The following is a 27,964-nucleotide window of genomic DNA, read 5'->3' on the forward strand; positions in this document are numbered from 1 at the left end:
TTATGGACTGTGGGAGAAAGCAGGAGAACCCAGAGTAAACCCTGGCACACGTGGAGAACATGCTTACTCCATGCAGAAAGCCCCTTGTTCCAACCAGACCATACTATTTGCTCATTTAGGCTTTTTGTGTAATAATAACAACCAAAAGATGATGATGGATGACTTTGTTCATATTGGAGACTGATGAATGAATTTAATGCTTACCCTGTTGTTGATACTAGAGTAAAGCTTAAGCAGAGTAAAGATGGTTACAGTAAAAGCAGAGCGTTAATAAAACATTGAACTAATTCTTTAGCGTCCATTAATTATATTAATGATACATTTAATTTTCATCCTTGATGTAACATGTTAACCTGATGGCGATGTTGTAGCTGGGAGGGTGTAGAGTCATACAATGTTACTCCATGTAGACTTTTACTGTATATTCAGACAAAAGTTCTGTTGGTTCACACAGATTAAATGTTGTGTGTTATCAATATTATCATTACTGTGTCAGACATAAAACCAAAATGGTATGACTACAATAGTGACGAAACGGTCACAAATCATTCAGCCATTTCCTCTCTGAGAGCCATTTTTTGTCAGTTATATATTTTTTTATATATATTTTTTGCATAGCATGCTGTGTAACAAGTGTGATTCATTTGGAATGATTTTTGTGCAGCATATGTAAACATGCACAAAAAAGGCTTAATTTATTTTAACTATATTTTGATATTTATAAAAAAAATGTGTATACCTGTTAACTGAAAGTATTTATTGTACTTTTTTAGTTTTTATTTACTTGTTGCTGTGGAAACAATTGCATTTTCCCAGTGTGGGATTAGAAGGGCAATCTTATCTCTATTCTGCAGTCTATCTTTCAATAGTGGGCATGTTTGTATTTTATCTTCATACTTTGTCAATTAAAAATGATTATGATGACACATTTGTCTCAAAAAACAAAAAAAAAACCAGAAGCTCCACCTACCGCCTGTTTTGTTTTCAGTTACTAGGAACGCGAAAGTGGTTGTTAGGATGAGGACCCATAAGTGTGTGCTGTCCACAAAAAAGCCTTAGACTTTTGCATTTCACCTGAAAGAAATAAATAAAATTACTATGTCTTGTGGAAAAAAAAACCCTACCTATAGGTCACACATATAACACTAATAATAATGCTGCGGCAAGTCGAACTCTAAGCTTGGTCTTTTGCCATTTTTTTGAAGCGGCAGGTAGACTGCTTGTCGTGTTGTCGCAGTGGAACGCAGTAACGACCCAACTATGCGCTGATAGTAGTGGCTATACGTAACTTGTGGTGGGTTATAATTACACGTTTTAAATCCAGCTGTGTCGCTGGTTTAATGAATTGCGTTGCTACAGTTAGCTTTCTCCCGTCAACATGGATCGGTATCATGTTCTAGAGCTGGTGGGAGAGGGTTCATTCGGTCGAGTTTTCAAGGGAAGGAGAGGCTTCGGTGGTCAGGTGAGTACCACGGGGGCCGGTCAAGATACCTGCAGCAGGTGTTTTAGCCTGTTCAGCACTGGGGGGGACTAAAGTTGCTGGTCCTTACCAGTTATGAGTCTCGTACACATAAAATCTAATTAGCTGCCCAGACTTCAGTCAGTCCAACAGGCAGGTTATAACAATAACGACAACAACAATGATAGTAATAATAAACTCTTCGTCTTTCAAATGGAAGGTTGTGTTTCGGATGGATGTGTCGGCCAGCGTGTGAATGGGGATGATGATGTGTGATAGAAAGTTGTGCTGCACATAGATGCATTCATCAGTGTATAAATGTGTGAGTGAATGGGAAAAGGGTAAATGTCAAACTTTAGAGCAAAGCATCTTTTGAGACTAGACTAGAAAAGCACTATATGAATACAGACCATTTACCATGATTATGATAATAATGCTAACAAGGTTTCATGTTATTATTGTTTTATAATTGTGTAAATTGTTTATGGTTTGTGTGATGATGACATCTTCTTCAGAGTATCTCACAGCCTTTTCAGGTTGTTTGCCCCGAAGTTCTCCTCTAGTTTCTGTCTGTGTGATTGTTTGGCATCCCTGTGTTTCTTCTTTAAGTCCTTATCAGGCTGTTTAAGTTTGATATGGTCTTTATTTTTAAATGCACATTTTCTGGTGGTTATGTATAATTTATTATTTGGTGAGATTTTGCCAATTTCAGCTGACATGGTGTGATAGGCGGGGTACACCCTGTAGAGTTCATCAGTCCATCGCAGGGCCCCACACACAGCGACAAACTACCATTCACTCTCACATTCACACCTATGGTCAATTTAGAGTTACCAATTTACCTAATCCCCATGTTGCATGTTTTTGGACTGTGGGAGGAAGCTGGAGAACCCAGTGAAAACACACACACACACACACAGGGAGAACATGCAAACTCCATGCAGAAAGGTCCTTGTTCCAACCAGGGCTCAAACCTGGGTCTTCCTGCTGCAAAGGCAAGAGTGCTAACCACTACGCAAACTGTGTGGCCCATCCAAGGAGTCATTGTGACATAATTCCCAATCTGTCAGGTAAAAACAAAACAAAAAAATTTGTCTTTACTCTCGGGGGACCAAATTCTGATTTCCCTCTCTTCTGGCTTTTTAATTTTGGGAATTTTGTGGGAATGAAAAATACATTATGATCAGAATGTGCAGGAATTATGTTGTTTCTTGTTTCATTTTTTACAAACTGATAGAAGCCAGGTAATTAACTCCAAAGTACGGTGATTTAAATCCCCAGGACAATAACAGTATCGTCTTGTAGGCCTATTTTTTACGTGTTTGTATTCTGTAAAGGGCTTATATAACTCCCAAAATTCCCTCATAGCGCTTTGAGGATTGTTGATTCATAGATTACTAAATGGATGTCAATGGTTTTGATAATCTGTTTATTGATTTGAGTGTTGGTTTTAATTATTAAAAGAAGTGTTCTGATTTTACAGCTTCTCAAATATAAATATGTTATGGTTTATTTGCTCCGTATAACAATGAAATCATTAAAATGTAATAATTTATGTATTATGTATATAGAATTATATATCAATACTAATATTCAATCAAACAAACATTTAAATGAGTCAATAATCTACAGATTAATTGATAGTGTCAAGGTCAGGACTCAAGGCAGGACTCAGGCACAGAGGAAGTACTTGGTAACAAACTTTATTGTTTCTGATTTTAGTGAGAGCCTCTTCCCAAAGACAAAAATACTCAGGCTATAAAACAATGCTATGATAAACAAAAAAATCACTCTCAAGGAGGCTAAACTACAGATAAAGTACTAGGTTCTAAGTAACAAAATGTAGCAACAAAAAATTCACTTGAAACGAGGAACACAAAATCAGAACCAAGGCAAAGTGCAAAAAACACTAAATACACATGAGGGTGGAAACAATCGGGTAATCAAGGGAGATGATCAGACTGGTGAGAGTTACTCTTTCAAAATAAAACACAGGAAGTCACAAGACAAAGGCAAGACAGGCCTCACCACAGTGTGACAGATACTGTAGTTGTTAAATGCAGCACTAACCTTTATCTCATCATAATCTTGGAATTATTTTGTCAGTGGACAGACCACAACCCCCTCTCTCAATGACTGTTTGAGTGTTTTGTGTAGTCGCATTGTTTCACTGTGGGTCTGTTGTACTTTAGGTGGTGGCTCTGAAGTTCATGCCAAAGGTGGGTCGTTCTGAAAAGGAATTACGAAGCCTCAAGAGGGAGATTGAAATTATGAGAGGTCTGGAACATCCAAACATCGTCCAACTCTATGACAGCTTTGAGACTGAAACGGAGGTCTGTATTTACACTAGAGGGATGCATCAATGCCATTTTTATCCTGACTGAGTAAGTAATAATACCATTACAACAAAATTATTTTGAAAAGAAATTTAATTTGCCACTTTCACCATTCAGAGTCTCCTCCAAAAGTATTGGTATTATTCAGTATTATTATTAAAAGTATTATTCAGAATTCTGAGTTTAAAGTCAGAACTCAAATATGTTTTTCCTCTGTGGCCCTAATCCTCTTCCGTAATTATAAGACAAAGAGATCAGTATTTCAGATTGTATTTCCAGGTATTTTCATGGAGATTTGTTAAACAACTTAGAAGATGGCCTCATTTGTAATGGAAGAGCAGATATTTATGTGAGTATAGAACCTTTGCTGTGTGTCATGGTGGTTCTCTAGTAGTCTATAAAATGACTTGTTGAAGGAGCTACTTTTCTCCTCCTGACAGTCTAGCAGAGCACAGGTTGCGGTCTGCTCTACTTTTGTCGTTATTGCTTATTGCTAGTATTTCCACTGCTGACATACTTGCTGACTTATTGCTGCACTGCTTAGGTCACTTGAACATATGTAAAGTGTTATCTGGTGCTGCAGTTTAAAAATTTTTTATTAAATATTTTATATTAATAATATATTTTAATATCATTTTAAAAATACGATTGAACAAGGGCAGCATCAGACCCAATAACTTTATACTGGTATTGGCATTGGTGCATCCTTACTAGATTCCCTAATCTGTCAAACTAATGGCATGTTTCCACCTGCTCCTTGCCTCGCCTCGGCACGGCACGGTTAAGTTGTGTTTCCACTAGCATAGTATACTTTTTAGTACCTGCTCTGGCGAGGTTTCAAGTACGCTGAGTAGGTACTATGCGTGATGTTGCCAGACTGCTGGCCACTGATTGATCAGAGTGCCGTCACAGGAAGAGACGTCCGACACAATAATTAAGCCAAACAATGCCAAACTTCAGATCTGTTAAAAATTCTTAACAATCCTAAAAATGTGGGTTAATCTCCAACATTTACCAGGGAAATGTCTAAAATCTCAATATTTAAAGAGGAGTCTGGTGTATTTAGCTACAGCACTGCTGATCGTGACTGGTGACAGGCATCACAAACCTTGCCACTGTATTTCACTCAGAGTCTGTGCTCCGGTCATAGAGGAAGTACTGAGCAAATATTTTTGATTAACTGATTGTAGTGATTTGATTCTGTTATACTGAAAACAACTGCTTTACAAGTCACTAGTCACTCGTGTGTGTGTGTGTGTGTGTGTATGTTGCGTGTAAAATTAAGTCACCACAGTTTCATGCAGCCGTGCAGTGATGATTCTGCCCACGTTGAGGAGGTACTTTTTTTGTAGTGGAGATGCAACCTAAACCGTGCCGTGTCGAGGCGAGCTGGGACCATGATGGAAAAGGGCCATAATTGTCCTCACATCTGAGTTGATAATCCACACCTGTCTGTATTTTGAACAGGTTGTGGTTGTAACTGAGTATGCAGAGGGTCAGTTGTTCCAGATTCTTGAGGATGATGGGAAGTTACCAGAAAGCCAGGTATTCAGTGTCTTCAGTGAAGTTCAACCATTAAAAACTATCAAAGTTTCACATGTTATGCATGCTTTGTATGCTGTTCTGTATTTCCTTCATCTAAGGTCAGAGAGATTGCGTGCCAGCTGGTCTCAGCCCTGTATTATTTACACTCCCATCGGATTCTTCATCGTGACATGAAACCACAAAATATACTCCTGGGGAAAAGTGGGGTGGTGAAACTGTGTGACTTTGGGTATGTTCTTTATGTCAATTATTTGGTTTTGTTCATCATTTTCATAAGGGAAAACTAAATGTGTTGCAATTCTTCCGTAGGTTTGCCAGGGCCATGAGTGTCTCCACATTAGTGCTGACGTCTATCAAAGGAACACCGCTGTACATGTCTCCTGAGCTGGTGGAGGAAAAGCCATATGACCACACAGCTGATCTGTGGTCTTTAGGCTGCATCCTGTATGAGCTCCACACAGGGATGCCTCCTTTCTACACCAACTCCATCTTCCACCTTGTTCAACTCATTGTGGGAGAACCAGTAAAATGGCCAGACATGATGAGTGACACCTGCATGGTACAGTACAGTGAAATTCATGCTGTATCAGGTTTGAATCGGAGCCAATAATTACACTCTATAGTTCAATTGCCATTATATAAGTGGTCACACAATGGAATAATGGTTACTGTTGCCTTATAGCAAAATGACCTGGGTTCACAGGAGGATAAAGTGAGAGACAATGAATGAATGAATTTTATAAGCTCCTGATTCATAGTCAGTAATGTGCCCCAGCTACTCCTGCACCAGGGAACCAGGTTCAGACGCTCTAACTGAAAACATGGTTACCAGCAGGGACACAAGAAAATACAGATTTTATCTAGGTCTAGGTCTCCAATAAAAAAAATTGTGCTGCTTTATATACTGCATGCTCCCCACACACAGTTACAAAAAACATATACATGCATAATATAATAATGCAATTACATGTCATGACTTACAAGGGAATTGAGTACAACCTGCCAGGGGTGGAGTTGAACTTGATGATGATGTCTTTTGCACACAGGGTACCGGTCTGGAGTTAGTCCAGTGGTAGTTCAAGTGGGGTGGGGTAGCTCAGTGGTTAAAACCAGTGTACACCGTAAATATATCTGTTCTTTTCTTTAAATCTCTTGAATATTGTAGCCACATAGAATCTCCTGACATTGTACTCTCTGTCCTGCTTCCCTCAATGACCACAACCAGATTCTATCACAGTTGGTCGAATTTCATCTGTAATGACTATTCTTGGTCTTCTTTAGCATTTCATAGTGTTTTTTACAAAGTAAGGACTACAGTGAGAGTGAGAGTGTCTCAGCACAGGCAAGGAGTATGCACTACACTGTCAGTACTGACAGTGTATCAGTACCTCATCTCACACACCCACAAAAACTTTGAATTATACCTTTATCTACTGTGGTTATCTGTTTTCCTTGCAGAGTTTCCTGAAAGGTTTGCTAATGAAAGACCCTCAGAAACGGTTGTCGTGGCCCAACCTCTTGCACCATCCCTTTGTTGCTGATGGTGTTCTAGGTGATATGTCATGAACTCTTCATTTAATTAGAAAAGGACTGAATAATAGCAGTGCTGGTTTGTTTTAAAATAACGTGGATGTCTTTTTTGTCGTTTTATTTCCATTTTAATGTGTTGGCACAGCTTTTTCAGACCCAGGTGTTTTCAGCCCTCTGACGGTCACACCCAGCCCAGACATGATGACACAGAAACTTCAGCAAGTGGCAGAGAAGACAGTAACGGAGGGAGGGAGTCGATTACTGCGAAAGGCCAGGGAACTGAGCAACAACAGCAGCAGAGGGAAACCAGCAGATCGTGCCAGTGCAACAGTTAGTTTCCAGTTTATTTTTCTATCTTGAGTTAGTCCAGTGGTAGTTCAGGTTTTATTGAAGTGTGGTTGTATGGCATTCTTATTTCATAATTTTATGTTCCTGAGGTAAATATGAACAAAGGACTCCCAACACTTAAGTCACACATCTGAAATTACTGATGGACTTTGATGAGAGTTAGGTACATATGTATTTGGACTTTATACTGGTATTGCCTCTTTCTACCCTGAAGATGTGCCTTCAGAGAAGGAAACACAGGTGTTAATATCAGTGTGTATCATCGTGATCATATCCAGAAATAAATAGTCAAACCGTCTAAATGTCTCAATAATAAAAGCATGTTCAACTGAATCAAATGCCTTTTGAAAATCCAAAAACAACATAAAAACCCTCATCCTCAACTCAGTGACTGTAATCAATAAGGTCCAGAACCGGTCGGATATTGTTGTGATAGATCTTCCTTTGAGAAAACCAGATAGTCGAGTTTATTATTACAGATATTCCTACTTTTAGTTTTAAATCTAATACTTTTATGAAGATCTTATAATCCGTGTTTAAAAGTGTTATTGGTCTCAGATTGCTTAACTTTTTTTTTTTTTTATCTTTACCAGGTTTTGGTAATAGTTTATTTATCCCTTGTTTCATTGTTTCCATCAATTCCTTTCTATTAATGCATTCTTGTTACGTTCTTATGTTGTTTGTTAGACAAACAAAACAGCAACACGACAAACCAAGGATTTTAAATGAGGCAAAGACGGTTTAAAGAAATTATATTTAATAATGAGTAACTTAAACACAGCCTGGTTTACACAAGGTGGGGGAGGAAAGGAGGGAGGTGGAGTGCCAAATAAATGAAATCAATAAAACAAAACCAGTCCTTCTCTTAACCTTTGTTACCAAACAAAAAAAACCCTGTCCGCTCTAAAAACAAGAGTTCAAAATAATTGTCAAAATGTTATATGGGACCTGAAAATTTATGTGAGAGAGCAGAACCAGGTACAGGTAAAAGAATCAATACCTTATCTCCTGGTTGAAACAGTCATGCAACTGCTCTCTGGTCATGACGTTTCTTCATCTTCCTTTGGGAAGAGGTCAGCGCATTCCTAGCCAAAGAGCAAGCCCGCTGGAGGTGCTCTTTGAGCTTGGCCACATACTCAGGAATGCTTTTTACCTTTAATTCAGGGCTGATCAAATGCTCCTTAAGGACCTTTAAAGGACCCCTAACCTCACGTCCAAACACTAGTTCAGCCGGACTGAAACCTAGTTACTCCTGTACTGCTTCACGGGCAGCAAACAAAACTAGGGGAACACCATCATCCCAATCCTTCTGGGAGTCAAAACAGTGCTTCCTCAACATGGATTTCATAGTCTGATGGAATCGCTCAAGTGCCCCCTCCCCTGGCTTTCAGGGTGGTAAGGGCTAGATGTTATGTGTTTAACACCTAAGGATTTCAGGGCCTGAGCAAACAGATTGGATTTAAAATTTGTACCTTGGTCCGTTTGAACCACTTTTGGCAGACCGAATAGCGAAAAAAACTTTACCAGGGCTTTGGTGATCACTGGAGCTGTAATCTTCCGCAGGGGTACAGCTTCTGGGAACCTGGTGGAAGCACACATGACGGTTAAAAGAAATTGATTCCCAGCTTTAGTTTTTGGTAGAGGCCCCACACAATCTACAATTACCCGATCAAATGGTTCACCTGTTACTGGAATGGGACAGAGAGGAGCGGGGGGAATTACCTGATTTGGTTTACCAACCATCTGACATACATGACAGGAGCGACAGTACTGCACTAGATCAGATTTAAGTCCTGGCCAAAAGAAATGTTTAAGGACTCGGTTATAGGTCTTTGTGACCCCCAGGTGTCCTGACCATGGGTGGTCATGAGCTAAGGACAATACCTGGGATTGAAAAACTGTAGGCACTACAACCTGATAAATCCCACCCCAATCCTCGCTCTCTGAGACACCACCAGTCCAGTGGCGCATCAACAGGCCATTATCAAGGACATAGGCTATTTTCGTCTGCTTAGCTTCTTCCTGGCCAACAATTGTTGAGTGACATTTTAAGAGTGTGACATCAGCTTGTTGGGCCCCAATGAACTCTTCCCTAGTAGCTGGCAAGTTTCCAACCCCTGGACCAGGGAGGGAAGGTCTCATGTCTCCTTGCTGGACATCAGGTTGATGGTTGGACTCAGTCACCACATCAGGAAACTGTTCCCAACCCAGAAAAGAATCAGAAATGTCAATGCCATATTTCTTTGACTGAGCTCTTGTAACCGCACAAGCAGGAAAAATCTCAGAAAGTGGGTGTGTGATGCTCGCTGACTCTAAAGTTAAATCAGGACTGTCCAGTACCTCAGAGAGGCATAACCTTTCCCCCAGCTAAGTCATTACCCACAATAATATCTACACCATGAATTGGCAAAGCAGGACGCACTGCAACTTTAAAGAATCCATTGATCAAGGAAGAACAAATGTGTATACGATGTAAAGGCACAGGTATGAATCTCATCCCAACCCCCTGAATGATGGCGCTTGATTGACAGGATGTTTCATGGGACAAAGGCAATATGCCTTCTCTAATAATGGACTGAGAGCCCCCTGTGTCACGCAGCATTTTTACTGGTTGCTGGTCTTTCGGATCTCCTGTAACTGAAACAGAGCCTTCCAAAATGAAGGGCTTAAAGCAGGGATCAGGGTCACTGGCAGTTTGTGAGATCTCATTATCTGGAAACTTACTTTTAATCAGGCCCATGCTTTTGGGCTGTGGCATGTGAGGTTGTAACTGTTTACGCTTCAGAGATAAACAATCAACAAGAACATGACCTTTCTTATGGCAGTAGAAACATTCACAAGTCTCTCGTGGTGGAGGCTGTGGGCCCTTAGCCTTCTCAAAAGGAGTATAGCCAGGATTAGATCTCACAGGACCCGATACCGGATTCCTTTCTGGACGGGAGGAGGACACAAACACATTTTTGTGGGTTAAAACAAATTCATCAGCTAAGACAGCAGCCTTAGACAATGTGGTAAATTTTTGCTCATTCAAGAACACTACCAGTTTCTCTGGCAAAGCATTCTTAAAATCCTGCAGTAGCATTAACTGACGTAGGGACTCAAAATTACTTTTTACCCCACTAGCAGTGCACCATTTATCAAACAGAACCCCTTTTTCTCGTGCAAACTCGACAAAGGTTTGTCCACTAGGCTTCTTATGAGTCCTGAACTTCTGCCGGTAGGCCTCTGGCACAAGCTCATACGCACGTAATATTGACTCTTTAAGCGCATCATATTTCAAGCTATCTTCTAAGGAAAGAGATGCTACCACTTCTTGCGCTTTGCCTACCAGCTTGCAGTGAAGGAAGATGGGCCACATGTCTTTAGGCCAATCTAATGCAGTAGCAATTCTCTCAAATGCGTTGAAATAAGAGTCGACCTCTGACTCCCTAAATGTTGGCACCAAAGCTACATTTTTAACAACATTAAAAACTTGCTTAATATGGGTTGCCTGTGTAAACGTTTCTGATTGTCGTAATATTTGGCTAGAAGATATTCTCTGGGCCTCTACTTCAAGCTGCCGTAACTTAACTTCCTTCTCAGCTTCTATTTCAAGCTTGCGTACCTGTAATCGGAGGTCATACTCTGCCTTACGCACATTTTCCTTTTCCTGTGCCTCCAGCTGAAGACGAGCAAGGCGTATCTTGATTTTAACATCCATACTGGATCCATGTTACTCTGGGGAGAAAGGCGCAAAACGAGGCAAAGTAGTAGGAGCAGGCCCACTGTCAGCCGTTTCAGCTGGAGGTGTAGCCAGTGTAACTGACTCAACTTGGTCACCTTTCAGAAAGAAACCCCCTTCAGCAGAAGGATTATCACCAAGTGACACAGACATTGAGAGAACATTCAACTCAAGTAACTTCTCCAATACTTTGTTTTTAATCTCCCTTTTTACACCATATTTTTGCACTGGAATATTAAAGTGCGCTGCAATAGCCAGTAAATCATCCTTGCGACATAACTCTAGTTGATCAAAGCTTGGATTTTCAATAAACTCCCCCAACTCAAAACCCATAGTTAGATATAAATCTAATACTTTTATGAAGATGGGCCACACGGTAGTGTAGTGGTTAGCACTCTTGTCTTGCAGCGAGAAGACCCGGGTTCGAGCCCCGGTTGGAACAAGGGCCTTTCTGCATGGAGTTTGCATGTTCTCCCCGTGTGTGCGTGGGTTCTCTCCGGGTTCTCCGGCTTCCTCCCACAGTCCAAAAACATGCAATTTGGGGATTAGGTAAATTGGACACTCTAAATTGACCATAGGAGTGAGTGTGAGAGTGAATGGTTGTTCGTCTCTATCTGTGTGTGGCCCTGCGATGGACTGGCGAACTGTCCAGGGTGTACCCCGCCTATCGCCCGATGTAGCTGAGATTGGCACAGCACCCCCCGCGACCCTCTGGTGGAGGATAAAGCGGTAGATGATGACTGACTGACTTTTATGAAGATGGGCCACACGGTTGTGTAGTGGTTAGCACTCTCGCCTTGCAGCGAGAAGACCCGGGTTCGAGCCCCGGTTGGAACAAGGGCCTTTCTGCATGGAGTTTGCATGTTCTCCCCGTGTGTGCGTGGGTTCTCTCCGGGTTCTCCGGCTTCCTCCCACAGTCCTAAAACATGCAATTTGGGGATTAGGTAAATTGGACACTCTAAATTGACCATAGGAGTGAGTGTGAGAGTGAATGGTTGTTTGTCTCTATCTGTGTGTGGCCCTGCGATGAACTGGCGAACTGTCCAGGGTGTACCCCGCCTATCGCCCGATGTAGCTGAGATTGGCACAGCACCCCCCGCGACCCTCTGGCAGAGGATAAAGCGGTAGATGATGACTGACTGACTGACTTTTATGAAGATCTTATAATCCGTGTTTAAAAGTGTTATTGGTCTCAGATTGCTTAACTATCCCTTGTTTCATTGTTTCCATCAATTCCTTTCTATTAATGCATTCTCTTATAGCTTTAAACAACAGATTTTTTAAATCTTCCAAAAAATGTTTATAAAAGTTGTCTGTTAACCCATCGGGCCCTGGAGAGTGGTCAGATGCCATACTTTTGATTGCACAATCAAATCAAGCCATTCATAAATCATCCTCACACATTTCTTTACAATTATCATCTATAACTGGAATCCAATTTTTAATTTTGTCAAGGAAGACAGTAGCATGCTCCGAGTATGAGGATTTGTAAAGGGTACTATAAAAATCATAAAGTTCTTTAGAAATAAGTTTGGGATCCGTACATTATTCCTCATCAATCTCAAGTTTGCAAATAGAGTTATGTTCTTGTAAGCGTTTTTCCAGTTTACAAAAATAAGATGTTTTTTAATCTGAGAAAAAAAACAATAAACCATAGACTAGAGGTTCGATTCACATAGATGAACCAACTCAAACCCATTAACTACATAACAAATGTTATGTTTAACTTGCATAGCCTTATGTCCCACATTGTAAACAACAACAAATTGAAAACATTTTATCATGAATGAAAGGCTGTCTAAAATAAAAATCTTTCAAATTTGCCAGCAGAGAAAAATTAGCTACAATTTACAATCAGTTTACAATTCAGTTAGTTATAAAAAATGTTTTTTCGAAAACAATTGTTTTTATTTTATTTTATTTTAATTTAATTTAATTTAATTTAATTTAATTTAATTTAATTTAATTTAATTTAATTTAATTTAATTTAATTTAATTAAAATGTGTTATTAATTTTAGTTATCATTATTTTATTTTGTTAATAACCTTGTATTATATCAAAACACAGGTGATTATTGAAGTTAATATTAAACATAAAAAACCCACCGATAGATATACATTCACTGTTATGGTCAAATCCTTGGCAGGGGTCAGATCAGCAGAGACTACGAAAAGCAGTTCCTGTGGCATTCAGGAATCAAGAAAAGAGACGTAGAAACTTGCTTCATCCGCAGACCCACTTCCTCTACTCCTATTCTCAGTCTACACAATCACACAGTGCCACCTAGTGGTTGCAAACCAGTATAAATTGCAAACACAATAGTTCCCTTCTGTTGAAGCTGGCCCGCTTCAACAACAACATTTTTAAAACCTTTCTCTTTAACAGATTACAAAGGGTCGAAGGGGAAATCAAAGGGTCCACAAAGCGACTACAGCAACAGACCAGACAGCCAAGCCCCACCACAGTGATGGCTCTGTCACCTCAGATCAGTCGGTCACGGCAGTTGCCGATCAAATCCTTAGCTCCAAGATTCAACCCTGCATGAGATCAAAACACAGGTGATTATTAAAATGAATATTAAACAAAAAAAACGACGGATATACATTCACTGTTATGGTCAATTTCTCAGCAGGGGTCAAATCAGCAGAGACTACGAAAAGCAGTTCCCTTCTGTTGAAGCTGGCCCGCGACTGCTAAGGCAATCCACTGACAAACACCAACAAACCACAGTGCTCCAGCAGGTGATTGAAGATTTATTCTAGTTATATGAAAACAATTTAAATTTAGCCATTTAATTTTTTTTAAATATGTATATACATATATTATATACATATATACACATATATATTACATTACATTACATTACATGTCATTTAGCAGACGCTTTTATCCAAAGCGACTTACAATAAGTGCATTTAAACATTTGGGTACAAATAAGAGCTAGAAGTAAGTAAGAGCTTCAAGTAAATCCATCTATGAAGTGCTAGTCATAAGTGCGATATGTATATATATATATATATGTATCTCACGTAATGAAGGATGTGTTACATAAAAATATGCCTCATGTCTTCCTCTTTCAGAATGTTGACAGCGTGGAGTATTGGGAAGAACTGGTCCAGGAATCAGATCCATTCAAAGAGAAGAAAGAGCAGTTCAATTACACTGATATTATACCTTTACTTAAAGTCAAGCTACTGGCAGTTCAGGTTATAAGATGAAACTATGCATTCATCAAAACTTCCTCTTAAAGCATCAAATTTAATTTTAGTTTTTGTTTTTTTGTTTGGTCAGCTAACCGCTGTTGAAGAAGCATGGCACATCCACCAACCACTCAAAGTCTTACGCAACCTACTTCTGAACTCTGACCATGAGAAGACAAACCACATTGGTCGTGAACTCTGTTTACCCCATGTCCTCTTGGATCAGGTCCATGATAATGTGGAAAACTCCAACTACGTCAAGGTAATAATGTATATCAATTTTGAACTGTCAGTAAGTAATCAAACAATTATGTTTATTTTTCTTATTAATTGTTTACATTTCTTTTCTGCTCAGCAACCCTGGATTGTGTCAGCACTGGGTGAAATGATTATAGTGCTCATGATCTACTGGGATAAGCATCCTGATAGTTTGAAAGAAAATCAAAGGTATGTTTTTTTTTTTTAGATTCTTTTTTATTTGTTTAATGGTGACTATCATAAATCAGTTTTTTTAATCAAATGCAGCTCATCATCTGTAGTTTTTATTTATTTTTTATTTTACTTTATTGGTTATTCAATAGTGAAAACCAATAAAGAAAATCCAGAAAATCACATAAAACAAAAGATTTAAATTATTTTGCAATTCAATGAGTGAAATAAGTATTTGACCTCCTATCAAAACATTACTAAGTTCTTGGTGGAGAAACCCTTGTTAGCAAGTACAGAGGTCAGACATTTCTTGGAGTTGATCACCAGGTTTGCAAGCATCTCAGGAAGAATTTTGGACCACTTCTCTTTGCAGATCCTCTCCAAATCCTTAAGGTTTTGAGGCTGACGCTTGGCTACTCGAAGCTTCAGCTCCCTCTACAGATTTTCTCTAGAATTTAGGTCCAGATACTGGCTAGGCCTCTCCATGACCTTAATGTGCTTCATCTCAAGCCACCCCTTCATTATGCCGTGGCTGTATGTTTTGTTGGAAGACCCATCCACGACCCAGTTTCCTGGCTGAAAGAAGGAGTTTGTCACCCAGGGTTTCACGGTACAAGGCCCCATCTATCTTTCCCTCGATGCGGTGAAGTTGACCTGTCCCCTTAGCAGAGAAACACCCCCAAAGCATAATGCTTCCACCTCCATGCTTGACAGTGGGGTTGATGTTCCTGGGGTCATAGCCTGAATTCCTCTTCCTCCAAACACAGTGAGTCAAATTGATTCCAAAGAGCTCAAATTTGATCTTACTTGACCACATCACCTTCACCCAATCATTCTCTGAATCATTCAGGTGTTCATTTGCAAACTTCAGACGGACCTGTACATGTGCCTTCATGAGCAGGGGCACCTTACGGGCGCTGTTGGATTTTAATCCATTACGGTGTAGTCTGTTACCAATGGTTTTCTTGGTGACTGTGATCCCATCTGCCTTAAGATCATTAACAAGTCCCTCCCATGTAGTTTTGGGCTGACCCCTTACCTTTCTCATGATCATTGATGCCCCACGGGGTGAAATCTTGGGTGGAGCCCCAGACCGATGGAGACCGCAGTCATTTTATGTTTCTTCCATTTTCTAATTATCGCACCAACAGTTTTCTCCTTCTCACCCAGCTTCTTGCCAATGGTCTTGTAGCCCTTTCCGGCCTTGTGCAGGTCTACAATCTTGTCCCTGATGTCCTTAGAAATATATTTGGTGTTGCCCATGATGGAAAGGTTGGTGTCTGATTGATTCGTTCTGTAGACAGGTGTCTTAACACGTTGAGATTAGGAGTACTTTATTAAAGTGAGAGGACTAGTCTGTGGGAGCCAGAATTCTTTATTTTTGGTAGGGGATCAAATACTTATTTCACTCAATGAAGTGCAAATAAATCTGTATCTTTTTTTTAAAATATCATTTTCTGGATTTTGTTTTTGATATTCTGTCTTTCACTGTTAAAATAAACCTAACATTAAAAGTATAGACTGTTAATTTGTTTGTTAGTGGGCAAACTTACACAGTCAGTGAGGGATCAAATAACTATTTCCTCCACTGTATGAGGATCGTGGGGGACGCTGGTTCTCAAGCCCATATAAAACCTTGTAAATAGAAAAAGCATATTTAACAGTTTTAAACTTCTTACAACTCTGATTTTTTGGTGATATCTACAGTGAGAAAACCTAAATAACAACACTTTGATCGCTTTTAAAAAGGTTATTCAATTGGTTTAAGTGTTGAATCTCAAGTGACCAGTAAATTAAACAATACTCACTATGACAAAAACATAGCATGTAAAAACATTGTGGCCTTCTTTGTCTAAAATTTTGTAAATAAAATTTTACCTTTGCTATGCTTTTTATGTGTCTCTTAAAGGTAGGGTGGGAGATCCTTTTCTGGAGCATTTTTTACTATATCACTTAAAATCCTCTTCACACCCTGATTGTACCCAATTAATGAATACATTGTCATAAAAATTAAAAATGTCAGTCATTTGTGGAACGGGCAGGACTGTGAAAACACCATCCAATCATATTGAACGGCCCAAACTAATTAATTGGCTCGTGACCAATCAAACTGCCATCTGCACCCCCCCAAACCTCCTGCCCCCCATGCACGTACCGCTCTTCGTGCATTAGTCGCTTATGCTCAGAAGTTTTTGGGGAAACCAAGAAAAAGGCTGATGCAGAGCAATCCAAGACCAGAGTAAACATTGGTGCTGTGGTGGTGACTGAAAGCCCAGAACGGGCTGCAAAGTGAGGCTATGGTGGCCCTGTTTCTACTGGACTGGTGGGTTAACTTCATGTCTTTGTGATCTTTTGAGAGTTTATGTTTTTTTCAGCATCATATTGTCATTTGAACAAGTATCCAAAAAAAGTAAAAAGATTAAAAGAAAGATACAGATACTGCGCAGTGCTTGTGAGCTTCAGAGGGAAGTCTGAAGAAAAGGGGCTTTTGAATTCAAAATGTAGCCTGCTCAAACAGTTTTTCCAGGATCTCCAACCTTTTCTTCAAATTATAAGTTAATGTAGAAGCTAATGTGACACTGACTTACTTAAACACATGTACAATGTCACTGTAGACTGAGAGAAGAGTTCACCAAACCCTTCGTCTTCATTCTTTGTGAACCAGACCTCATTCCTTTGGCAGTGAGTTCCCACTCAACATAGAGAATGTATATTTTGACACATTTATATACAGTGAGCTGGGCACTTTGATATCACATAACTTTCTGCTACTCTTCTTTAGCCGGTAGCTGCCTCTGTTTTGTCTCTGTGTACACAACATGATGTGGATGTCGGCACAGATATGATCAGTGTCACATCATTGATGAAAAACCTTCTGTTGGACTTGTTTAAGGTACTGAAACCATCAAAAATGATTCATTATGCCATTTTTATGGTGATTTATGTAAGCACTGATTGAGTTGAAGTGTGACCTTCTTTGTCTGCCTTGTAGCCCCAGCTTTCTCTTCCCTATGGGTGGGGCCTCTTTGATGGTCTCCTGTCTTTGCTCCTAAACCTGCTCACTAAGGTCAGTCTACCTGTGATATTATTTAAGTATTTAAATTGGAAAACTGCCAGACGTAGATATTCTATCTTCTGTAATGTACTGTACTTCCTTTCTTTTTTTTCAACAGCATGATGGTGGGTTTGAAGGTTCCAGTTTAGATCCTGATGTGTTTCTGAATTTGTGGAAGAAAATTGGGACCTTACTAGCAAAGACAACAGCAGACACAGACTTCTGTTCTGCAAAAGGTATACTATGAGGACTATACTATGAGGTATACTATGCAGTGCATAACTTGGTGGTTTGCTGTTGATGGTATTCCGCCTATGTCTGGTAAATGGTTTGTATTTATTTATATAGCGCTTTTCTAGTCTTGATGACCACCCAAAGTACACTACAGTTTTGCCATCACCCATTCACACCCATTCACTCACACTTACATACAGCGCATCGATGTGCAGCGCATCTTTCTATCACTCATCTGTTTAGGTTTGTGCTTAGCAATGTAAGCTGCTAATTTATAGAAGGCCGAATAATAAGTTTAATAATAATAAACACCCCTCATTATATGGGAATGATCCTAAAGCATATTGAGGCATAAGAAAAAATGTACCCACTATTGATAAAATGTAAACACTTTATTCTACAATGAGCTTTAGCCAAATTGAGTTTTGTTATGGTTATCTTTGAAGTCTAAAATGTAGCATTCACTTCACAGACTACCCTCTCCTTATGACAACTGTGCCTTGACACGTTCAGCTGTGGGTGGTGACAGTGTGGCATTAGATAGTGAAGTGTCTTGGGTCATCAGGTCTTTGAGCAGCACCTGGAAGTCCTTTTCCACTCAGCAGCCTCACAGCAACAATCAACCTCTGTAGTTCTGAGGTGCTGTAGGAAGAAGCCAAACTCTGCGACTGTCTTAAATCACATGTCGTGGACTAAAAACCTTCACAAAGTTAACTTTAGTTTTGTCTCTTGCTCGATCAGACTCTCTTCTGAAAGTATCCGCTGTGGTTTTGTTCACTCTGCAATGTTGTTCTCCTTGTTTACATGCTGTGTGCCATAAAGTTTTGCACTTGACCCCAGTGGTCTGGATCAGAGGCTGAAGAAACCTGTATGGCCCTGTATAACTTTAATCAGCATCGTGTGTAATTCATGAGTAATTTGAAGGATTGCTGGTTCAAATCGCGGGACAGGTCTGGGCTGAGGTTGCCATTACATTACATTACATGTCACTTAGCAAACACTTTTATCCAAAGTGACTTACAATAAGTGCATTTCAACATTTGGGTACAAACAAGATTAAGTAAGTGCTTCATATATGCCAAACTATACAGTGCTACTCATAAGAGCGAATTAAGTGAAAAGTTTTTTTGTTAGTTTTTTGCTTTGTTTTTTTCTTGTTGTCGTCAAGGTAGACTCGAAAGATATGTGTTTTTAGTCGGCGGTGGAAGATGTGGAGGCTTTCTGCTGTCCGGACGAGTAACTCTGCGATCCTCTCAGTGAAGGGGTAGTTCAATGAGGTTAGTTAAGCTTGAGAAAAGTTTTTTGGGGTTAGAGAAGGAGGAGGAGGAGGATTGAATTTTAGTCTGATATAAAGATTGTTTGGCTGCAGAGATAGAGGCAGTGAAGGTGGAGAGAAGAGAATGATAGGAAAGCAGGTCGTCAGGGTGTTTTTGATTTCCTTCATTTCCTTTCTGCTGCCCGTATCGTGGCTCTCTCAGCACGCACTGAGTCAGACAACCACGGGGCTGGGGAGGAGTTATGAACCCATCGTGAAGTTAGAGGACAGAGAGAGTCAAGAGAGGAGGACAGAGTCGAGAGGAAGGTGTCTGAGTTGGGATGCATGAGGGTTGTACCGGATGAGTTACAGTTACTGCATGAAACTCAAATGACTGTGCAGAAAAATGTGGCAGTGGGTAAAGAGTGAATGTCCAGTTGGGGTACCTCTGAGCAAAGTATCCAACCCCCATTGCTCCTCAGTTGCAGATATGTGCTACCCACCTGGTTTGTGTGTGTGTTCACTACTGGTGTGTAATATAGATGGTCTAAATGCAGAAGTAAAATTCAATCACTACCGCTTTACCATCCACATGAAGGTCGCAGGTGGCTGGAGCCAATTCCATGTGACATAGGCTGAAAGACTGGATACACCATGTACAGGTCACCAGTCCATCGCAGGGCAAACACACAGAGACGAACAACCATTCACTCTCACATTCACATCTACAGGCAATTTAGAGTGTCCAATAAAACCTAATTGCCAAAATCTGCATGTTTTTGGATTGTGGCAAGAAGTAGAAGTAGCCGGAGAGTACCAACTTGCACACAAACCAGTGACCTTCTTGCTATGAGGCAACCATGCTATCATTAATATCAATGTGCCACAGCATTGCTGCTTGTTGAAAGAAATTCTATAATTACATTCTTTTTTTATTTCATTTTGTTTTCCACCAGGTCTGTTTTCCTTTCTGTCCATTGCACTGTTCGTCTTCACCAAGGATCCCTACTCATGCATTCCTCTGTTTTCTGTGCGTGAATCAAAATGTGTATACACTCTTGGCCGGCTGCTGGACACTGACTGGTTGGTGTACAATCGTTTTTATCAATCTAATATTTTTATGTGTAGCACAAATGTTACAGCAGCACAGCTACTATACCTGCAGCTAATAGCAGGCCTTTTTATACTCCACAGTCTTCATCCATTCATTGAAGGTAGTCCCCTGTGGTTGGAGGTGGATCCGAATCACCACAGACTCTCTATGATGAGCTGCCAATTGCTGTGCTTTCCATTTGCTCTGGATCTGCCCCTGCATGCTATGTCCACCATTCTCCAGTTGTATGATAGTTGTGGAATTGTGGAACGCCTTGTGCAGGTGAGCACCCCCCCACACACACACACACTACCACTACCTCTGCATCATTATAATAACACCTTGTTTACCCTCATGTGTAATCCCTATGGTCCCACCTTTACTGTGGGCATATTTGCAATATGTGCAGTTTTTTGATGGTAAGGTTTATTTATTTATTGTATTTTTCCTTAAATTGTCTGTATTTATAAAGTGTTTTTTCAAGTGTGTATGACCACTCAAAGCTGCTCTATGCTTTTCTATCACACATGTTGTCAGGAGAAACATATGGTTAAGTGTCTTGCCCAGGGACAGATCAGTATGTAGACTAGCGGAGTTGGGAATTGAACCCTTGACCTTCTATTTGAAGTACACCTTGCTCTACCATTCATTTCCCCCTATACATAAATGTGTGTGCCTTTGTGGGGATGTATGTAGTGTTGATTCTTGGGGTGAACAACAATTTCATTCCTCTTTTGGGGCCCAATGACAACGTTTTAGATCTAGAATCTGTTTTATGTTCTTACAAAGCCATCAATTACAAACATAATTCATGATGCAACACAGGACTTCTGCTCCCATGAGGTGCATACTGCTGTACATCTGTATGTCTTTGTACTGTCAGAGCATTGTCTCTTGTTTTTCTCTCCCCCCAGTTTTTGATGTTTGTCTCTTGAATTTAGTTGTTCATGTTTTGGCAGGTAATTCAGACCATTCCTGTTCTACAGCTGGAGCTGCCTCTCTCCCTGCTGAGCCATTTGCTCCTGTGTGACTCTGAGCCCTCTGTTTGCAGCCTCAGAAAAGCTGCTTGTGTGTTTTTCACACCACGCAGAGACAGCCTCATCAGTGCTTCCAAACACCAGACTCCAGCAACCAGGACTGCAAACTCTCTGCTCTTTGACTTGCTGCAACTTGATGTGCTGTGGGATTCTGCTGCCGAGCTTTTAACTCTGTGGTCTCATGTTGCCCGTTGTTCTGCTCAGCCTGTCTGCCCTCAGTTTCACTTTGAAGCCTCACTGCTACACCAGGCACTGGCTCACTCTCATGACCAGATCAGGGCTGGCACATGCAGGCTTCTTGGAAATCTGGATCCATTCAGGCCTTCTACATCACTGCAACCTGATATTTTAAGAAGCATAACAGTCTGTCTTCATGATTCCTGCCTGTCAGTGCGGCGGATGGCCTGCAGGGCAGTTGGGAACTGGTTGGGATATATTGCAGTATGGGCTGGGTTTAAAATGGGCTGGTCCAATACAAGGTGGAGTAAAAAACTTGAGGTTTCACACAATGAAGCCTCTGCAGCAGCAGAACAGGGAGTAGATGATGAGGAAAGGAGCAGGTGGATAGATGAAGCTAGTAGGACAGCGGCCACACTGTTGTCTCTGGTGACTGACCCTGATGACATTACACGCAGTCACAGTTGTGCAGCCCTGGGAAACTTGGTATGTGTTGATGGTGCCATGTCCTTCTTGGTGGAGGAGAAGGTGTTCACCTTACTTCTGAGAGTTGCATGCACAGATTCCCATAATGCAGTGAGAAAAGCTGCCATATCAACCCTGTCCATCTGCAGCAAGCAGGATACAATAGGTCAGGTCATGAAATGAACAGGTTCCAGGCAGAAAGACATCGGCAATGGATCAATTTCTGTCATGAGGACTTATCCAGAAGCATTCTCTAATAAGAGGCAGATTAGATATTTATGTGGAGGATAAATCACCTAACCTTGCTTTAAACGTCTCTACAACTTTATCCCTGATCTGTCTAATGAGCTCCTTGGTCTTCATGATTCTGTTGGTTTGGTAATGTTCTCTACCAAACCTCTGAGGCCTTCGCAGAACAGGTGTATGTATTCTAAAATTAAATTGTATGATGAACTCCATTTACTATTTATGTGATTTAAGGCAATTAGTTGGATTGGATTTTACTTAAGGGTTTCACAGTAAAGGGGGCTGAATACTTAAGCATAACCCTTTTCAGATTTATATTTTTAATCATTTTGAAAACCATGTAATGTTTCCTTCCCACTTCAAAAGGATGTACTATTTTGTGTTGGTCTGTCAAAAAAAAATCTCATTAAAAAAATAAATAAAAATGTGGTCGTCACGTGACAAAATGTTTACGACAAAAAAGGTTCAAGGGGGGGTGAATACAATGCAAGGCAAGGCACTGTATGCCTGTCTCAACTGCGCATGGTAGCACTTTGGACACTGAACTTACAATTGAAGATTTGTATTTATTTGAACATCCTGATGTCTATCGATGCCACTGATAAATCAAGGCCTCACGACAAACGTGTTCCTCCACAAATTGACTCTAAGCAGCTCATTGGCACCGGATATAGCAGCAGATAAATATAGCAACAAATAAAACAGTCAACCTAACATTTGCCTTTTTGTCTTGTTTTTTATTTAAAACATAAAAAGTTGCCTCATAACTAATATATAGTTATTCCTCTGAGGTGTTTTGTTTCAATAACAAATTGTATGTTAAAGGAAAATACACAGAAACAAGGGTAGATTTCTTTTTCTGTATTTTCTATAAATGTTCTAGCCAACCATGTTGACTTACCGGGTACATTTTTATCTGTAAATTCTAAAATCGCATATATATGATGTCTAAAATTAATTCCCTCATTATATTTGAATGCGGTCATGTGCTTTTTATGATTTGTGGCAACCCCATAAAAACAGCTCTACTTGAACGGTCACTGTGACTAAGAACCAAAGAGCCTTTTTTGAAAGATCGAATTAAGATACAAATTGAGATAGCTCATTTCACAACATTATATATCAAATAAAAAGCTATTATTAATGATCAAATAAATATTGTCTTTCCTCTGACTGGACAGATGATTCAAGGCCAGACGCTCGGATGTGGAGTTTCAGGTCAGGGCCACGTGGCTCCACACTTCATTGTGATTAATAATATTAATAATAATGATAATAAAAATCTAATCTCGTCTGGTTGTAGCAGGTTGGTGCGGGTTCATCATCACGTCTGTTGTGAGGAGAGAAAAGCTCTGAATAAACACATCGGACTATGAGATTTTATTTTCACACTGAGAAAAGCTGACAACACACAAAGTAAATATACATAAATGACAAAATTGACTTGACATTATAAATGCGTATATGTGCTTTTAGATATGCTGTCATTAGGCTACACATTTTTTGGTTTTTAACAAATGATAGTACATCGCAGGGGAAACTATTTGACACAAGATTCTAACTGACAGAATCAATAAATCACACATGTTCATAAGTGTCTTAAATATGTATAACTATCTTCAGTAATAGGGACAGCAAAAAACAGCAACTACATTAATGATTATTTAGAATTTTATCGTTCTCCACCCAAACTAAAGTCTAATCCCTTTATAGTCTAAAGTTACGTTTCCACAAAGAAAAGGCTCAAACACTCTACTCCCTGAATTTACAAAGGTTGATACAAATTAGTGCAGATCGGCCAGGGGCCGATAAACATATTGCCTTCATTTAAACAGTTTAGAGAAGAATAATTTATGAAAGATGTCATTTTCTATTCCAGAGAGTGAGAAAAAAGTGAGAAATTAGTGAGAAATAAAGAGACAGAGAGAGAAAAACATTAAAACAATTTATAAACTGGCACAGAAACATTAAACTCTTAATTTCCACCTTACAAACTTGTTGTTTTTGGTCAAATAATCTGTATTTTTCAAAAATATTTGCAGCCACTGTTGCAAGGTGGTTGTAGTTGATTTGCAAAAATCGGAAGGCAAATTTTAAAAAAACGTAGTAGTTAAATGTTTCAAATTAATCGGGAATGTTTGAACATAACTTTAAAAGAAAAAATGGAAAAAAACCCAAAACACACAATTCCACTTAAAAATATTTGTGTCTGTATTAAAATATTGTTGAATGAAATGTCTATGATATTAAAATAATAACTTTGCTAAGGCAGAAAAATTTATGTCAGCAGTTACATTTATATTTTAAAATATTCATAGCAACTGCAAGCCAAGACATTATTCTTGAAAAATGTTGGTTATAAAATGTATTTAAAAATAAAATAAAAAATAAAATTTATATGTAAAAATAAAAAATGATACAGGGAAAAAACATATTCCACTAAAACGGCAAGTGATACAGTAACTTCAAATTAAAGAATAAGTTCTATTGCTGACATCAATTCCAATTTAAGGCTATATTAAAAAAAACATTTTACTGTTGTATTATAAATATTTAACCTGCGTAACATTACCTATAGAACAACACTGTAGATTCCCTCAGTGTGAGACCTACTGTATTAAAGATGATTGTCATTTTATGCATTGCAATACCACAGTTCAGGCTCAGGTGATTAGAGTGCAAAAGCAGAGGAAGAATTGGACAGTGTTGATTTTAAGTGAAAAAAATAATCAATGTTAGCAAAGCATGCATTCACACCTCTTGTTATGGAAAAAAAGGATTTCAAACATTTAAAAAATGCTCCTCCATTTTCCCTGCTACACCATCTTTACATGAACTTGCTGGAGCCTAATGTTGCGCTGTTATGTCCCGTTTAAGCCTTTGGCTCCGGGCCTTGTAAACCTCGATCAGCAGGTCTTTAACATACTGGATTTCACGTTCCACGGACTCTGCCTTGTCCCGGAGCTCCCGGTTCCTCCCTTCAAGGCAATGCAACTGTTCCTCCAAAGAATCTAGCTCTGCCCTTTTTCGCTGGCGATACCTGCATTATTCAACACAGGGAAAATTAATTTAAGTTTGAAATATTTTATCACAAATTGCTTTTGATCAAATAGGAACGTCAACTCGCCTGTGAGCGGCAGTTTTGTTCTGATCCCTTTTCTTCTGTTTGCGTTCCCCGCCTTCGCCGGGAATGATGTCCTCTTCGTATTTTGTGTCACAGTGGTCATCCTTCAGCCTGCAAGTCTCTCTGTGCCCTGACGACTCCAGGCTCACACTCTCCCTCGCCATCAACAGATACTCTGGACCCTGATCCTCCAGGAAATTACAGTGTAAGTCGTGTTGTCCTATCTGCAGACTCTCTGCTTTGACCTGTTCATTGGCACTTTCTAAGAAGCTGTGATAGACATCAGACTGTGGAATCGTTGGAAGAAAACAACCTTCACTGCTCTCACTTTTCCAACACATGCTGGCTTTTGTCACATCCACACTTGCTTTGATATTGTTCAGCACCTCATTGTTACAGGTAATTCCACTGACCTCTCTCATGCTATACATTAACAAATCCTCTTTTTTGTGTGGAACTTCAACTGATCCACCAAAACTAAACCCTCCACCAACACCCTTCACACCACCTATCACATCTTGACTGAAACAGCAATTTTTCTCTTCTTTGGGTAGAACGCCACATCTTCTAACCTCGACTGCCCCACCCAGACAGTAATTTTTACCGACCAGATGCTCATCTTCTCCACAGTTATAATTTGCCGTCAGGTTCACTGCTGAATTACCTGAGGTGTTTCCTTTAGAACTCAACAAACTGTTGTCATAGCCTTCACTGAACCTCACTCCATCAGGGACTCTTTTCCTACCACACCCACCGGGGCGACTGCAGCTGTATGGGGTGTGTCTTGAAATTTTGGATCGCCCAATAGGCCCCCCACAGATACTGAGCAGGTCCAGTTCTCCCGTTGCCAGGGTAACAAGAAGTGGACTGGATTCTGATTGGCCAGATGTAGAGTATGATACATATGGCAGCTGACTGAACGGCTGAGGACCTGCCGGCACCGGACCCCTGTCACATTTTCCTAGCCTCTGTCCTTTTTCTGGCACCGGCTCAGACAGGAAGTAGTCTTCTAGTTGGGAAAGTTCCTCCTGCAGCAGGGAGGTCATGACCTCCAAGTCAGAGGGCACCTGGATATCATTCTGAAGGGGTGAGGGGGGAAGGGAAGCATTGGTGGAAGAGGGAGGGGAAGGAGGATTTTGGAGGTACGAGGAGAAATCCACTTCTTCCGTCATCCAGTCAGTGAGACCATCACCTAATGAGGAGGGGGGAAAAGATTGTAGTCGTTGCAGGATATCTGGTGGAGGAAAATATTATTCGCTAAAATACAGCATTTGTGCAAATATTAAGTAAAATATCAGTCATTCAAGCACACACACAGCAGCTATCTAAGCTGACGATCTAAGATGACGATCGTTACTGCAAAGCAACATATTTTTCTAAATAAAGTAGGAGAATATCAGTATCGTATACAAGCCAAAGCTAGTTTTTACTTACTGCTCAAGAAGGACAAATGTGCTGCAGTGCCGAGCCCACCTGAAATGGGGAAAAATATAAAAAAAAGCAAACTCACTGCAACTCACCAATTAAGTGCTGATGCTCCTCTGACACCTCCCCCCTGCACCCCTGTGATTGGCTGTGGTTAGCCTGTGGGTGAGAGAGAGCGAGGGGGTCTGCCGGGCAGACATGAAGACTCTTCCAAACAGCAGCTGATGTTGCCATCATTTTGACTGTTGGTGCTTTGATTCAGTCCAAGTCCAAGCATGTGCTGGGAGCAGGCAGGGTCTGACAGCTGGGCCACAAAGAGCAGGGCTGGGTGAGCATTATGAACCCTGGAGGATAAGCAGAGACAAACATCAGATCAAAGTTATTCAGTCTACTCAGGAAATCAGGAGTATTCTGCTTGCAAAAGTGTCAGGCTGTTTTGATGAAAATGCTCTCCTGATTATTGAAATAATCACATATAATGACCAATAATCAGGCTTGTTGACAAGTAACTATGTTAAATGTGTATTTCAACGGCAAATGCTAATTTTTCAAATACTATTGAGAATTTCAAAAACAACAGTCAAAACAGTCAGTTTGTGGTATGGAGGTGAGATGTGTGTCCTCTGGGTTTTGACCTGCTTCAACTTAAAATGCACTTGACAACCTGAAAACATGTGGGACCTGGAGATGCTTTCAGGAGAACACTTCATAACAGACACACACACACACACACACACACATCCTGATACTCTTTAACAGGATTCACGCAATTACATGTACCTATTTTAATTCATTACATCTGTTTGATCACTTAAGCTGTTTAACTGACAGTGACATAAATTTAACACTTAACACATTTACACAAAGTCACTAAGCTCTTAGGTTAACAAGAGCAAATGAGCATTAAATGTCAAAGCAAATAGCCTATTTGAAGAAATAAAATGGAAAAATAACTTCGAAACCGTTCAAAGAACAGACCATAGAACAACTTGAGAAAACAGACAACAAAAGTGACAAGCGCAGCAATTACTTACTCCATTCTTGCGGAAAACGTGTAGAGTACTTCAGGTGCGTTGCTTAAGCAAAGCACGACTTGTTTTTGGGTCCAACAGCTAAACAAATTCAAAAAGCCATATTTAAGCTCGGAATATCCGAAACAGCGCGGGAGAAGCTGGCGTTTCTTGTTGTGGTCAGACTGTAAACTGAGGTGCAGCTTAGTTTATGACAAAGCATCAGCTCGCTCACACCTAGCAACCAACTGCGTCACCACGACTAACCGCACTG

At 40.1% G+C, this 27,964-nt stretch overlaps 2 protein-coding genes across 5 annotated transcripts; one reads left to right on the forward strand and one right to left on the reverse strand.

Moving 5' to 3' along the window:
* The first annotated feature begins 1,244 nt into the window (after positions 1 to 1,244).
* On the forward strand, positions 1,245 to 22,845 carry stk36 (serine/threonine kinase 36 (fused homolog, Drosophila)). Of its 3 annotated transcripts, none has more exons than XM_058627499.1 (19): positions 1,245 to 1,462; positions 3,652 to 3,792; positions 5,263 to 5,340; positions 5,439 to 5,569; positions 5,650 to 5,899; positions 6,799 to 6,892; positions 7,016 to 7,200; positions 13,326 to 13,498; positions 13,570 to 13,681; positions 14,021 to 14,146; positions 14,232 to 14,402; positions 14,496 to 14,587; positions 17,185 to 17,251; positions 17,352 to 17,462; positions 17,562 to 17,636; positions 17,743 to 17,860; positions 20,070 to 20,196; positions 20,308 to 20,488; positions 21,166 to 22,845. In XM_058627499.1, exons 1-19 carry the CDS (start codon positions 1,379 to 1,381, stop codon positions 22,066 to 22,068), a joined length of 3,219 nt encoding a protein of 1,072 aa, XP_058483482.1. In that variant the 5' UTR covers positions 1,245 to 1,378; the 3' UTR covers positions 22,069 to 22,845. The 3 variants fall into 3 exon arrangements, with proteins under 3 accessions (XP_058483482.1, XP_058483483.1, XP_058483484.1); XM_058627500.1 differs by having other exon boundaries at positions 13,573 to 13,681; XM_058627501.1 differs by lacking the exon at positions 20,070 to 20,196 and having other exon boundaries at positions 20,328 to 20,488.
* A 651-nt stretch (positions 22,846 to 23,496) lies between these two features.
* Positions 23,497 to 27,964, reverse strand: atf5a (activating transcription factor 5a). Of its 2 annotated transcripts, none has more exons than XM_058627511.1 (4): positions 27,715 to 27,964; positions 26,776 to 27,024; positions 25,259 to 26,489; positions 23,497 to 25,171 (listed from the first exon to the last, which is right to left on the reverse strand). In XM_058627511.1, the coding sequence occupies exons 2-4, from the start codon at positions 26,915 to 26,917 to the stop codon at positions 24,979 to 24,981; spliced, it is 1,566 nt and encodes a 521-aa protein (XP_058483494.1). In that variant the 5' UTR covers positions 26,918 to 27,024; positions 27,715 to 27,964; the 3' UTR covers positions 23,497 to 24,978. The 2 variants fall into 2 exon arrangements, with proteins under 2 accessions (XP_058483494.1, XP_058483495.1); XM_058627512.1 differs by having other exon boundaries at positions 25,259 to 26,447; positions 27,715 to 27,959.

Source organism: Solea solea, chromosome 4 (genome assembly GCF_958295425.1).
Source record: "Solea solea chromosome 4, fSolSol10.1, whole genome shotgun sequence".
Classification (NCBI taxonomy): domain Eukaryota; kingdom Metazoa; phylum Chordata; class Actinopteri; order Pleuronectiformes; family Soleidae; genus Solea; species Solea solea.